At 52.7% G+C, this 11,989-nt stretch overlaps 1 protein-coding gene across 1 annotated transcript in view; it reads left to right on the top strand.

Annotated features, from left to right (window-relative positions):
- The window catches only part of Fance (FA complementation group E), a 19,373-nt gene extending 8,312 nt beyond the window's left edge, over positions 1-11,061 (top strand). The window contains exons 3-11 of the mRNA XM_013351109.2: positions 337-928; positions 1,636-1,680; positions 1,916-1,984; positions 2,232-2,375; positions 2,636-2,759; positions 2,945-3,023; positions 3,854-3,920; positions 7,922-8,047; positions 10,420-11,061. Coding sequence (XP_013206563.1) covers positions 337-928; positions 1,636-1,680; positions 1,916-1,984; positions 2,232-2,375; positions 2,636-2,759; positions 2,945-3,023; positions 3,854-3,920; positions 7,922-8,047; positions 10,420-10,521 — 1,348 coding nt within the window. The 3' untranslated portion in view covers positions 10,522-11,061. The remainder of the gene's footprint in view (positions 1-336; positions 929-1,635; positions 1,681-1,915; positions 1,985-2,231; positions 2,376-2,635; positions 2,760-2,944; positions 3,024-3,853; positions 3,921-7,921; positions 8,048-10,419) is intronic.
- Positions 11,062-11,989: the final 928 nt, after the last annotated feature.

The following is an 11,989-nucleotide window of genomic DNA, read 5'->3' as shown; positions in this document are numbered from 1 at the left end:
CCAGGCTGGTCTCGAACTCACAGAGATCCACCTGCCTCTGCCTCCCGAGTGCTGGGATTAAAGGCGTGCGCCACCATCGCCCGGCAAGTGCTGGGATTTAAGGCCATACTTGGCCGCCTCTTCTTAGCAAATCTTGTAGGCATCACCCCCGATTCCCTGCTACAGTGGTGGACACCCTACCCAGTCTACCCCACCCTGTATGACACACTCCTGCCATCAGAGCACCTAAGGAGCTAAGACAGGAGGATTGAGAGGTCGGGACAGTCTGTGTTACATAATGAGACCCCCAACCCAGAAAACAAAACAAAACAAACAAAAAAAAAACTCTGTCTGTAGGACTCCACTGCTGTTACAGTTGCCCGGGATATGCCGGAAGAACCTGATGGCCCTGCTGATGGCTGTTCGACCCTTGCTACCTGAGAGCGGCCTCCATTCTGTGCTGCACCTTGCCCAGCAGGACACAGCATCTACCCCTGATGCCTGGCTCCACGCCCTCGCGATGCTGCTAAGAAGGGATCTGGGGATTGGAGTCTCTGTGGAGGGAACCTCCCCATTGTCCCCAAACTGTCAGTCACAGCTCCGAGACCTGTGTGGACGCCTGGGCCAGGGCGGTAGGGGCCTGAAATTGGCTCCAACTCCAGAGGACCAGCACTTGCAGCTCCATGGGAAACGAAAGAAGGAGCCAGAGGAAGATCCTGCCAGCCCTGAGTCAGAGAGAGCCCCTAAAAGGTTCCGGGGTTTGGAGGAGGAGGAGAAGGACCAGGAAGAGAGACCCAAGCTGGAGTCCCAAGAATCCCCATCAGATGCAGGAGGCGTGTCACCTGACCCAAAGCAAACTGCTACTGAAGCAGAGACTCCTGAGACTGGCCCATGTGCGGAGGAGGCCAGGGGTCCAGCTGAGAGGGTGGAGTTGCCCCGAGCTGTCCAGGTACTTTGGCTGAAGGCTGGTTTCAGGATGGTTCTTCTGCATAGTGGTGAAAGCTGGTTGAGACATAAATCCCAACAGGGTCCTCTTTACATGGAGCAGGGATGAGGGGATGGGTTGTGGAGGAAGGAAGGGGGGCAGCCTCCCCTCCCCAAACTGATGGCGGTAGGGAGGGAGTTACTAGGAACTGGAAACACCCGTCCTGATCTAGAGTGTGGGATTGAAGGGTTTGGCCATTGGTGCTCTCTCTACCCACTGGCGTGAGTCATGCCAACATCCAGCCCGCCCGCCCGCCCGCCCGCCCATACTGGGTCTACCTACCCCATTGAAGTTGGATGCAGAAAAGAAAAAGCAGTGGGCTGGGTTTCACACAAGCCTGCTCTAGACATCTTGTAAGATGGAGATGGCACCTTCCTGTTCTTCCTGAATCACTTTTGCCCCTCAGTTCCCATTGCCCCCCTCCACCCAATGTATGGGCACATGTGGTTCTCATGGAGGCCAGAAAAGGGCGGAGGATCTCCCAGAGCTTGAGTTACAGGTGATTGTGAGCAGCCCCGTGTGGGTGCTGGGAGCTGAACCCAGTTCCTCTGGAAGAAAGGGAAGTGTCTAACCATTGAGCCAATCTTTCAGTTCTTGCCCGGTGTTTTCTCCAGTGGGAGCTAGGAGGTCCTGCCGCACTATAGAAATGGTGACTGCTCTCTCCTCCACAGGACCAGGTGCCCAGGCTGCAGCAGCTGCTGAAGGCCTTCCAGGAGGTGACTGGCCCTCTCTGTTTACCACAACCCTTTTGACCCACGCCCAGGGAAACCCCAGATCATGGAGCCTGGGTGGGGCTGGGTAGGAGGGAGATCTGAGGATACTCACTCCAGGGCCAAGTCTGGATATGCTATCATCCCCTGAAAGTCCTTCTCTGGCGGTGTCTTCTAAGAGTGGCCTCTGTGACCTGTCACCAGCACTCTGCCAGCTCTTACTCAGGCTTTGTCTCCCCAGGGGCTGGAGGGGTTGGAAGACGAGCCTCCAGGGGACCTGCAGTTTCTCCATGAATGTGGTCCCAGCCAGGTGAGACAGGCCTGGCCCTGAGGTCTCCCATGCCCCTGCCTGTTTCCCTGCCTCTCATGGGGCTCAGGGCTGCATTTTCTGCCTCTTCACTAGGGTTGCCCTGAGTCATTTCTTAGCCCTTGGTTCTCCCTCTCGCTCTCCCTGCTCCCTGCTGCTCCCTCTCCCCTCGTGCCCTTGCTCTGCCCTTTCTGTTGCCCACTGGGCCTGCAGCCTCACAGAGTCAACCGGGTTTCCTGGTTTCCCTCAGATGGAGTTGCTCTGCAGCCAGCTGCAGCTGAACCAGCTCCCTGATGGAGGCCTCCTGCAGTTCTGCAGCTACCTGCTGAGTCTCACACCGGCCCTCAGCATCAGCAATGCCTCCATCGTGGCCAGGAGTCTCTTTCTTGACCGGGTGGGTGCAGGAAACCCCAGAAGGCCAGGAATAATGGGGATCCTGAGTCCCCAGGAAGGAGGTTTGGGAGAGGGACTAAGGTGCGGACCCCTGGCACCTTACAGCATGTAACGTCTTCCCACCTGCACCCCCAGATGGGCCTTTTGGGTTTGGGAGCCAGGGGTGGCTTTTCCTCAGTTACATGGGTTGCCAACGGACACGTGTGAAGTAAAACACTTCCTGACTGGAAGAAGTGACTTTGTCCTCTCCCTGGTGACTAGATCCTCTCCCTGCCATCCTCCGCCTCTAGGCTGCTCAGAGCTGCCCTTGTCTCCTTCTGTGTGAAATACACCTATGTCTTCTGCAAGACCCTCCTAGTTCCCCTACTCCAGGACCCGAGCATGGGTAACTACCTGCAGAACCAATCCAGGCCTCCCTCTCTGCCCTGCACACTTCACCCCTTGGGGCCCTGCCGAGTTGGGGTTCAGCAAGTGAAAATGCTAGTTTGTTCCCAGACAGTGGTCATCCTCCTCCCCCAGCCCTCCCCCTGCCCTCCCCCAGCCCTCTGTCCTCTCCTGTCTTTGACCCAGGTCCTGTGCAGACCGAGCTACTGTGCTGTCTTGTAAAGGATGAGTCCTTGGAGCCAGACATGCAGGTCCAGATTCTGGGGTGAGTGCAGGCTTTATGCTAACTCCACGCTGGGTTTCACCCCAGCACCACACACGCACACACACACACACGCACACGCTCACAGTGGCATAGCACATACTGCTGCCCCTGGGGCATAAACCCACCTTGTGCCCTTTCCTCTGGGCCCATGTTGAATGGCAGGTTAGACTTCCCCAGTTTGGTGGGTTTTTTTTCATCTTCCTCAGTTTTACTGGATCCCTCTCAGAAGGAGCTCAGCCCAGACACATCATAGTGTTTGAGTGTTGGCTCCAGAGTCAGACATGAATGAGTTCAGTCTCCACCTTGTTTATTGACTTGGAAGCACTCAGGTTTTTATTTATTTTTTTCCCGAGCCAGGGTTTCTCTGTGTAGCCCTGACTGTCCTGGAACTCACTCTGTAGACCAGGCTGGCTTCACACTCAGAGATCCACCTGCCTCTGCCTCTGGAGTGCTGGGACTAAAGGTGTGCACTACCACGTCCAGCTTTCTTAAAAAACAGAAAGATGTGAATCTTTCTTAAAAACAAAACAAAGCAAAAAGCAGGGGACTGTTACACAGAGAAACCCTGTCTCAAAATAACGAAACAAGAAAGATAAAAGAAAAAGGGAGTATCCTCAGATAACGCCAGCCACTGCTCACTGACCACTTAGCTTCAGAGCCTACACAGTGTCCCCTTTCTGTGTAGAAGATCTTCACGGACAGTGGGCAATCAAACCCAGGAAGGTACTTGTGCCTGGGTCTGCAGCTATTGCACATGGGGCTGCTGCCTGCTCTTCTGCGTGCCCAGCGGTGGGAAGACAGCCCTTCCTCACTGTGTGTCCTCCGTGCAGGCAGGTCCTGGAGCTGGCCTGGAGGGAGGAGACGTTCCTGCTGTTGCAGGCACTCCTGGAGCGGCAGGTGAGTGGGCTGCCTAGAGAAGGCTGCAAAGGACCCAGGCCGCTGGCTTTTAGTCTCAGGCAAGCAGGCTGCTGCCTTCCAGCAGGGTCAAAGCCCCAGCCACTGAAGGTGGGGATGGGCAGCTGACATCTGGTCTGCCTAGCTCTGTCTGTTAGTAGCACCTGCTGGGCTGATGCCTCCTCCTCTCTCTTGAACTCCTGATCTTTGTCCCTCCTGCTGGGATTGTGGGTGTGCCCCACCCACTGGGTTGGAGTCATAACTTGGGAGATCAACAGAGAGGAATGCTCCCCTGACCTTTCCCACCCCCTAACCCCCCACATCCGCCCCCTCCCCCAGTGCTCAGCCGTCACTGGTTTAGAGACAAGGCAGAGACAAGCAGCGCTTGCATTTGCAGCTTAGACTGCAGGCCTTTAACTCACCTTCCCTGCTTCTCACTGAAACTCACCAGCCCTGGCCCCCGTTCCTGCTTTTCCTGTGTCCAGCAGGGTTTGAGCCCAGGACTCTGTGCATGCTAGGCAGGTGCTCTGCTTCAGAACCATAGTCCTAGCCCTTGGTCTGTGTAGCCCAGGCTATCATGAATTTAATCTCAGGTACTGGGATTACATGCCTGAGCCACCATAACTGACTGGCTGTACATTGCTTTTTTGAGATAGGGTCTCTTGTAGCCCAGTTGGTCTTGAACTTACTATTAGTACAGGGTGATCTTGAATTCCAAATCCTCCTGCCTCCACCTGAGATTACAGGTATGCCTTTTTTTTTTCTTTTTGAGACAGGGTTTCTCTGTGGCTTTGAAGCCTGTCCTAGAACTAGCTTTGTAGACCAGGCTGGTCTCGAACTCACAGAGATCCACCTGCCTCTGCCTCCCGAGTGCTGGGATTAAAGGCATGCGCCACCATCGCCCGGCTATCACTGTGCCTTATTATTATTATTTTGGTTTTTCAAGACAGGGTTTCTCTGTAGTTTTGGAGCCTGTCCTGGAACTAGCTCTTGTAGACCAGGCTGCCTTGATCTCAAGAGATCTCCCTGCCTCTGCCTCCCAAATACTGAATTAAAGGCGTGCGCCACAGCCACCTGGCCAGCCATGGCCTATTTTATATGATGCCAGCAATTGAATCCAGGACTTTATGCATGCCAGCCAGGGCTCCGTCACCTAAGCCATCCCCACCCTGCTCTCTGTTAGTAGTATATTTTGTCTGCATTCCCACCTGCAGTCTTCCGTCCTTACACCATTATTGTCATTGCTGTTTGTCTTAGTAAAGGTTTCTTTTGCGCTGAGACACCATGACCGTGGCAGCTCTAATAACTGAGTGGCTTACAGTTCAGAGGGTTAGTCCATTAGCATCATGGTGGGACGTGGTGGCATGCAGGCAGACATGGTGCTGGAGGAGGAGCCGGGCGTTGTACATCTCGCACAGGCAACAGGAAGTGAACTGGGGTTCTTGATGTGGCTTGAGTATGCCTGAGACCCCAGAACCCACCTGTGTAGTCTGTCTTCCTCCCTCACGGCCACACTTCCAATAGTGCCACTCCCTGTGAGCTCACGGGGCCAGTTACATTCAAACTACCACACTGTTATTATTTTGCAACAGGGTCTCATGTAGTCCAGGCTAGCCTTGAACTCACTGTATCAAAAGATGACCTGGGCTCCTAGGCATCCTGCCTGGAGTCCTTGGATTATTGGTGTACAATGTCATTCCTGGCTTCTCTCATTTTTACGTCTTAGGTAATTAATTATGTTTCTTGTTGATATAAAATTCGTCACAGAATCAACTTAAAGAAGGCAGGGTTGGTTTTGACTCACAGGATACAGGGTCTGGGACTGTGTCCACATTCAGAAAGTAAAGAGATGAGTCCTGGGTACATTCTGCTAAGGGACCCCAGACCATGGGATCATGGTGGCACCTACATTCAAGGAGGATCTTCCTTTAATGGAACCTTACTGGGAGGCACTCTCACAGACACACCCACAAGTATGTTTCCATGGCGATTCTAAACCCATGAAGTTGACAGGTGAGGTTTACCATCACCGTGATTAACCTTGGCCCATCATGCCCAGGTCTCCTTAGCTGAGAGTGGAGACTGTAGCAGTACTTTCTCATTGGGACCACCAGCCCACAAATAATGACACAGACTTATTAGTTATGAAAACTTGGCCTTAGCTTAGGCTGGCTCCTAAGCAGGTTTTTGTTTTATTTTTTAAGATTTTTTTTTAAATATTTATTTATTATGTATACAATATTCTGTCTGTGTGTATGCCTGCAGGCCAGAAGAGGGCACCAGACCCCATTACAGATGGTTGTGAGCCACCATGTGGTTGCCCATGTGGTTGCTAGGAATTGAACTCAGGACCTTTGGAAGAGCAGGCAATGCTCTTAACCTCAGAGCCATCTCTCCAGCCACCCTGTTTTTTAAGATTTTATTTACTTATTACACATACAGTGTTCTGCTGGTATGCATGCCTGTAGACCAGAAGAGGGCGCCAGATCTCATTACGGGTGGTTGTGGGCCACTGTGTGATCACTGGGAATTGAACTCAGGTCCTCTGGAAGAGCAGCCAGTGCTCTTAACCTCTGAGCCCTCTTTCCAGCCCCATTCAGCTTTTTATGTCCCTAGTCACAGCAGTACATCTTCACACAACAGGAGCCCCAGGAACAATGGGTGTAAAGCGCCTCCTGATGGCCGTGGTCATCTGTTGTTATGAAGAGTTGGCAGTGTCCCTCAGGACCTCTCCCTGCCCTGTCATTAAGGTTTCAACCACCGAGGCAGGCTGGTGTCACCGGCTCCCCCGCGGTACTGATCTGGGCTTGGCAAGGGTAGGGGCTATAGTGTGAGACCATGTGTCTGCCATTTTATTTCTTTCCCCAGTCTTCAGTTACTTTGAGCCTTGGTGTCCAGTTGTGGGGATGGGGGCTCATTGGTATGTCAGCTTCCCTTACTGTGGTAGAATACCTGAGGTAGGCCGTTGTGGAAAGTTTACTCTTGGCTCTTTTGAGGGGCCCACCACCCAGCTCCCAAATAAATCACACAGAGGCTTATTCCCAGTTATGAATGCCCAGCCTTAGCTCGGCTTGTTTCTAGTCAGCTTTTCTTAAGTTATCCCGACTACGTTTGCCTCTGGGCTTTTATCTTTCTCTGTTTCTGGATACCTCTCTTTACCTCTTCCTCCGTGGCTTGCTGTGTAGCTGGGTAGCTGGACCCTGATGTCCTCCTCTCCTTTTCTGTTGTTGCTCTTCTTTCTTATTTCTCCTTCTACTCACACTCTCTGCCTGCCAGCCCTGCCTATCTTCGCTCCTGCCTCGCTATTGGCCGTTCATCTCTTTATTAGGCCATCAGGTGTGTTAGACAGGCACAGTAACACAGCTTCACAGAGTTAAACAAATGTAGCGTAAACAAAAGTCACACACCTGAAAATAACATTCCCCAACAGTAAACAGCAGGAAGCAAGGTTGACTTGAGTTGAGAGGCTCCATCTGTGTTGGCTCTGTTGCTCCCTGGCCTGTATGGGACACATCGTGGTGGAAGAAGTGTGTGGTAGGAAGGCTGCTCGGGCCATGGCAGTCGAGAAGCAGAGAGAGAGAGTAGGGGCCAAGCTACCACAGTCCCTTTTAGAGAAACCCTAGTGACCCAAAAGCTCTGCCATCCTAGCACCTTTGCCCAAACCTTCAACATGTGGGCCTGTAGAGGGGCTTTCTTTTTTTTTTTTTTAAAGATTTATTTATTTATTATGTATACAACTTTCTGCCTCCATTTATACCCACACACAGGAGGAGGGCACCAGATCTCATTACAGATGGTTTGGAGCCACCATGTGGTTGCTGGGAATTGAACTCAGGACCTCTGGAAGAGCAGACAGTGCTCTTAACCACTGAGCCGTCTCTCCAGCCCCGTAGAGGGGCTTTCTAGATCCATTCTAGAGCACTCTGTCCAGCTACCTGCTAGGAGATGGAGATCTTGGGATTTAACCCAGGCCTGGCCATATGACGCTGTCCCAATGCGTGCAGGTGGAGATGACCTCTGAGATGTTCAATGTCTTGGTGCAAAGGCTCTGCAGAGAGGCGACAGCAGCTACCACCTCCATGTCCTATGCCAAGCTGATGCTAACAGTGATGACCAAGTACCAGGCCAGCGTGAGTGTCCACAGGGGCTTGTTCATCGGGCCAGCATCTCTGGTGGTAGTGCTCTGTGGGGCATTGGCAAGTTAAGATGGCATTATGCTTGAGTGGACCCTGTCCCTCTGTTGTCCTGCTTGTGAGGAGCCATGCACAGGCATTTGGTGACCCAAGAGGAGGGCGGCTAAGCCTCACTGGGGATTGAGACTGGGGGTGGTTACTGTGTGGGGCAGGCTGAAGCAGGGGGATTGCTGTAAATTCAAGGCCAGTCTGGGCTACAGTAGCACACGCCTTTAGTCCCAGCATTCAGGAGGCAGAGGAAGATGATGTCTGAGTTTCAGGATAACCTGGTCTACATAGTGAGTTCCAGGACAGCCAGGGCTATGTAGCGAACCTGTGTACCCCCAAAAAAACTTTTTTAAAAAGTTGGGGAGGTCTGGGATGACACTCAGTTGGCAGAGTGCCTGCCCACCAGCCACAGAACCCTGGGGCCAATTCCTAATACTGTGTAGACTGGGTATGGCAGCACAGAGGAGCACACAGCCTGTAGGAAGTGGAGGTAGGAAATCTGAAGTTCGAGGCCAGGCCAACCTGTGTGAGAGGTTCTGTCCCATCCCAAAACACATAAAAAGCCGTGGTGACCAAGGGCTGAGTTAGTAGGAGGATGCTCCAGGCAAAGGCGACAGTGTGAGCCAGGATCTGCTTATGTAGCCAGAACACTGAGAGCCAGCTGGGCAGTGGTGGTGCTTGCCTATTTTAATCCCAGCACTCAGGGGAGGCAGAAGATCTAGGACTGTCAGAGCCAATGGTGGCTGAGGCTGTGAATTTGCTAGCCTGTGCTGTGCATCAGCCCTCAGACACTGTTAGCTCCTTTTTGTTGGTTTTGCTTTGAGATGGGGGTCTGCTGCCTGACTTAGGTTTGGCCCCCTGGGCTGGTAGTCCTGTCGCCTTGGCCTCCTGATTTTTTTGTTTGTGCTTTGTTTTGTTTTGGTTTTTTGTGTTGTTGTTGTTTTTGGTTTTTTTAATATTTATTTATTATGTATACAATATTCTTTCTACTTGTATGCCTGCAGGCCAGAAGAGGGCACTCATTACAGATGGTTGTGAGCCACCATGTGGTTGCTGGGAATTGAACTCAGGACCTTTGGAAGAGTAGGCAATGCTCTTAACCACTGAGCTATCTCTCCAGCCCTTGGTTTGGTTTTTTTGAGACAGGGTTTCTCTGTAACTTTGGAGCCTGTCCTTGAACTAGCTCTGTAGACCAGGCTGGCCTCAAACTCACAGAGTGCTGGGATTAAAGGTGTGCGCCACCACTGCCTGGCTGGCCTCCTGTTTTGCTGGGTCTGTTTGTCTTGTGCTACAGTGTCTGTATAGCAGCCTCATTTTACAGATAAGGGGTAGAGGGACTAAGCATGTTCCAGAAGGCCCTGAAGGTCATGGGCCTGAGAGCTTTTTTTTTTTTTTTAAAGATTTATTTATTTATTATGTATACAACATTCTGCCTCGATGTATGCCCACACGCCAGAGGAGGGCACCAGATCTCAGTACAGATGGTTGTGAGCCACCATGTGGTTGCTGGGAATTGAACTCAGGACCTCCGGAAGAGCAGCCAGTGCTCTTAACCTCTGAGCCATCTCTCCAGCCCAATATTTATTTATTTATTATGTATACAATATTCTGTCTGTATGCCTGGAGGCCAGAAGAGGGCACCAGACCTCTTTACAAATGGTTGTGAGCCACCATGTGGTTGCTGGGTATTGAACTCAGGACCTTTGGAAGAGCAGGCTTTGCTCTTAACCACTGAGCCATCTCTCCAGCCCCCCTGAGAGCTTTTTGTTTTGTTTTTAAACAACATCTCACGTAGCCTAAGATTTGCTATGTGGCGAAACTGACCTTGAACATCTGAGCCTCCTGCCTCCAGTTGCTGAGTGTTAGGATTGTAGGGTGCACCACTGTGGCCTGGTTTATGTAGTGCTGGGGATGGAGTATAGGCCTTCCTACTTGATGGGCTCTGTAGGTCTGGCTAGGCTGAACCCTCTATGTTGACCAGGCTGGCTTCAAGTCCACAAAGACCCTCCTGCCTCTGCCTCCTGAGTAGTGGGAGTAAAGGCCTGGACCACTATGCTGGGCCATCTGGCCAGGGGTAGCACTACCCACAGTGGGCTGACCCTCCTATGTTATCTGGCAATCTGCGGAAATGCCCCATAGGCCGATATGGAGCCAGTCCCTCAGTTGAGGCGCCCTCCTTACCCAGTTCTATCTGATGGCCGCCAAGGTCCTCCTGGAGCTTGCCTCACCTCAAGGAGGAGGAAGGTTCTGTTGCTCAGAAGCCTCCATCCTTAGCAAGGCCAGAGGAGACGGCCACCGCAGTCCTAATTCCCTCTCTCCAGTTCACAGAGCAGCAGAGCCTGGACCTGGCTGTGGCCCTAGAGCCCAACGCCACCTTCCTGAAGAAGTCCCTGCAGGCAGCGCTGAGACATCTAGCCCGCTGACCACCCACAAGGACTCGGTTTCCTGACCCCTTGCCTAGGAACACACACAGTACAGCCAGCTCAGGAGTCAGCTGCCCTGGTGCCCAACACTCCTGGCTGGGCGGAGGCCATCTTGACTTTAGAGAGGAGGCCCTAGGCTCTGCTGGCTACCACTCCTGATCACAGAACAGGGACAGTGGAGGACCAGCGGTAGATGGGCGGTGTCCTGGGAGAGCTGGCTCCAGTGTGCTCAGGGTGAGTGAGTCTTTTGTGCTCAGGTGTATGTTGCGGCCCTCCTTTTCTGTTTATTTCTGAACTGAATAATTTTGCAATAGTTTTTAATAAAGCTCATCCAAGCATGGTGGCTCACCCCTGTAATCCCAGCGCTCAGGAGTTGAAGGACATCTTCAGCCACACAGTGTAAGGCCAGCCTAAGCTACAAGAGAGACCTTGATCAGACATGATTGTGGGTGTGGCTGGGCGATGGCTGCTGGGTAAAGAGCTTGCTGAGGACATTAGGATTTTAATTTGAATCCCCAGAAACCCTACCCCCCCACCCACCCCCATCCCCGCTCTTCTGGCAAGATGGGAGGAGAGGCAAGGGGGATCTCTGAGTTTGAGCCGGGTCTGCTCCACGTGGAGAGTTCCAGAACAGCTAGGGCTACACATAGAAACCCTGTCTGGGGGAAAACAACAATTTAGCACGCAGACATTACTGAATTAGGAAAGTTCATGGCAGCACCCTCCTAGCTGATCCCTGCGGCGGGTGGGGAACAGAACTTTCCCGGTGCTAAGTCCCAGACAGCAGCTTCCTGTGAAGCCGAGTCCCCTGTTCCTGGAGGTGGGAAATCAACTTAGGGACAAAGCAAAGCCTGGTTTTGAGAACAAGCTGACGGGGCAAGGCGAGCAAAGCTTAAGAGACAAACAGCCCCTGACCCCGCTGGTGGCCTTTACAGTTGGGTAGCCCCTGAAGCTCCTCGCAACTCAACACTCCCTGACCCTATGTGAACTTTCTTTACTGGACCCGATGTGTGCTGCGAATGTGCTCGGGATAGGTGAACTATTCCCAGACCTGCCCCTGGCAATGGTGGGTGCTGGCCAGAGACGGTGGCCTGAAGGAGCTTGTCTTCCCCCGTCGTGATCCGGGTGAGACCCCCTGCACGGCCCCTTGACCCTGTTCCTCTCTATTAACTGCAAAAGGGGGTGGGGGGTCAGGCAAGAAGGCCGGCTTTGTTTGAAATGCCAACTAATTGAGAAAAGACGGGGCATTGGTCCAGAGTCCAAATCGCCCGGAGGCAGAGTCGGGCAGCTTATACGGATGGCCATGGCAGACTGGTGGGCGCCTTCTCCCAGGTGGAGGCTCGCGCTTAAACGGTGCGCACCTGATCCTAATCTAGTCACAAGACGCTTCTCGACGCTGCAAATCTCAAGGATCGTTTTTTTCCTCGAGCTATTCCTCATCGCTGTCTCTGCCCACTAGTGGTGGCGG

This window comes from Microtus ochrogaster, linkage group LG2 (assembly GCF_000317375.1).
Source record: "Microtus ochrogaster isolate Prairie Vole_2 linkage group LG2, MicOch1.0, whole genome shotgun sequence".
Taxonomy (NCBI): Eukaryota; Metazoa; Chordata; class Mammalia; order Rodentia; family Cricetidae; genus Microtus; species Microtus ochrogaster.
Note: the sequence above shows the minus strand (reverse complement) of the source record. Positions and strands in the feature narration are given on the sequence as shown.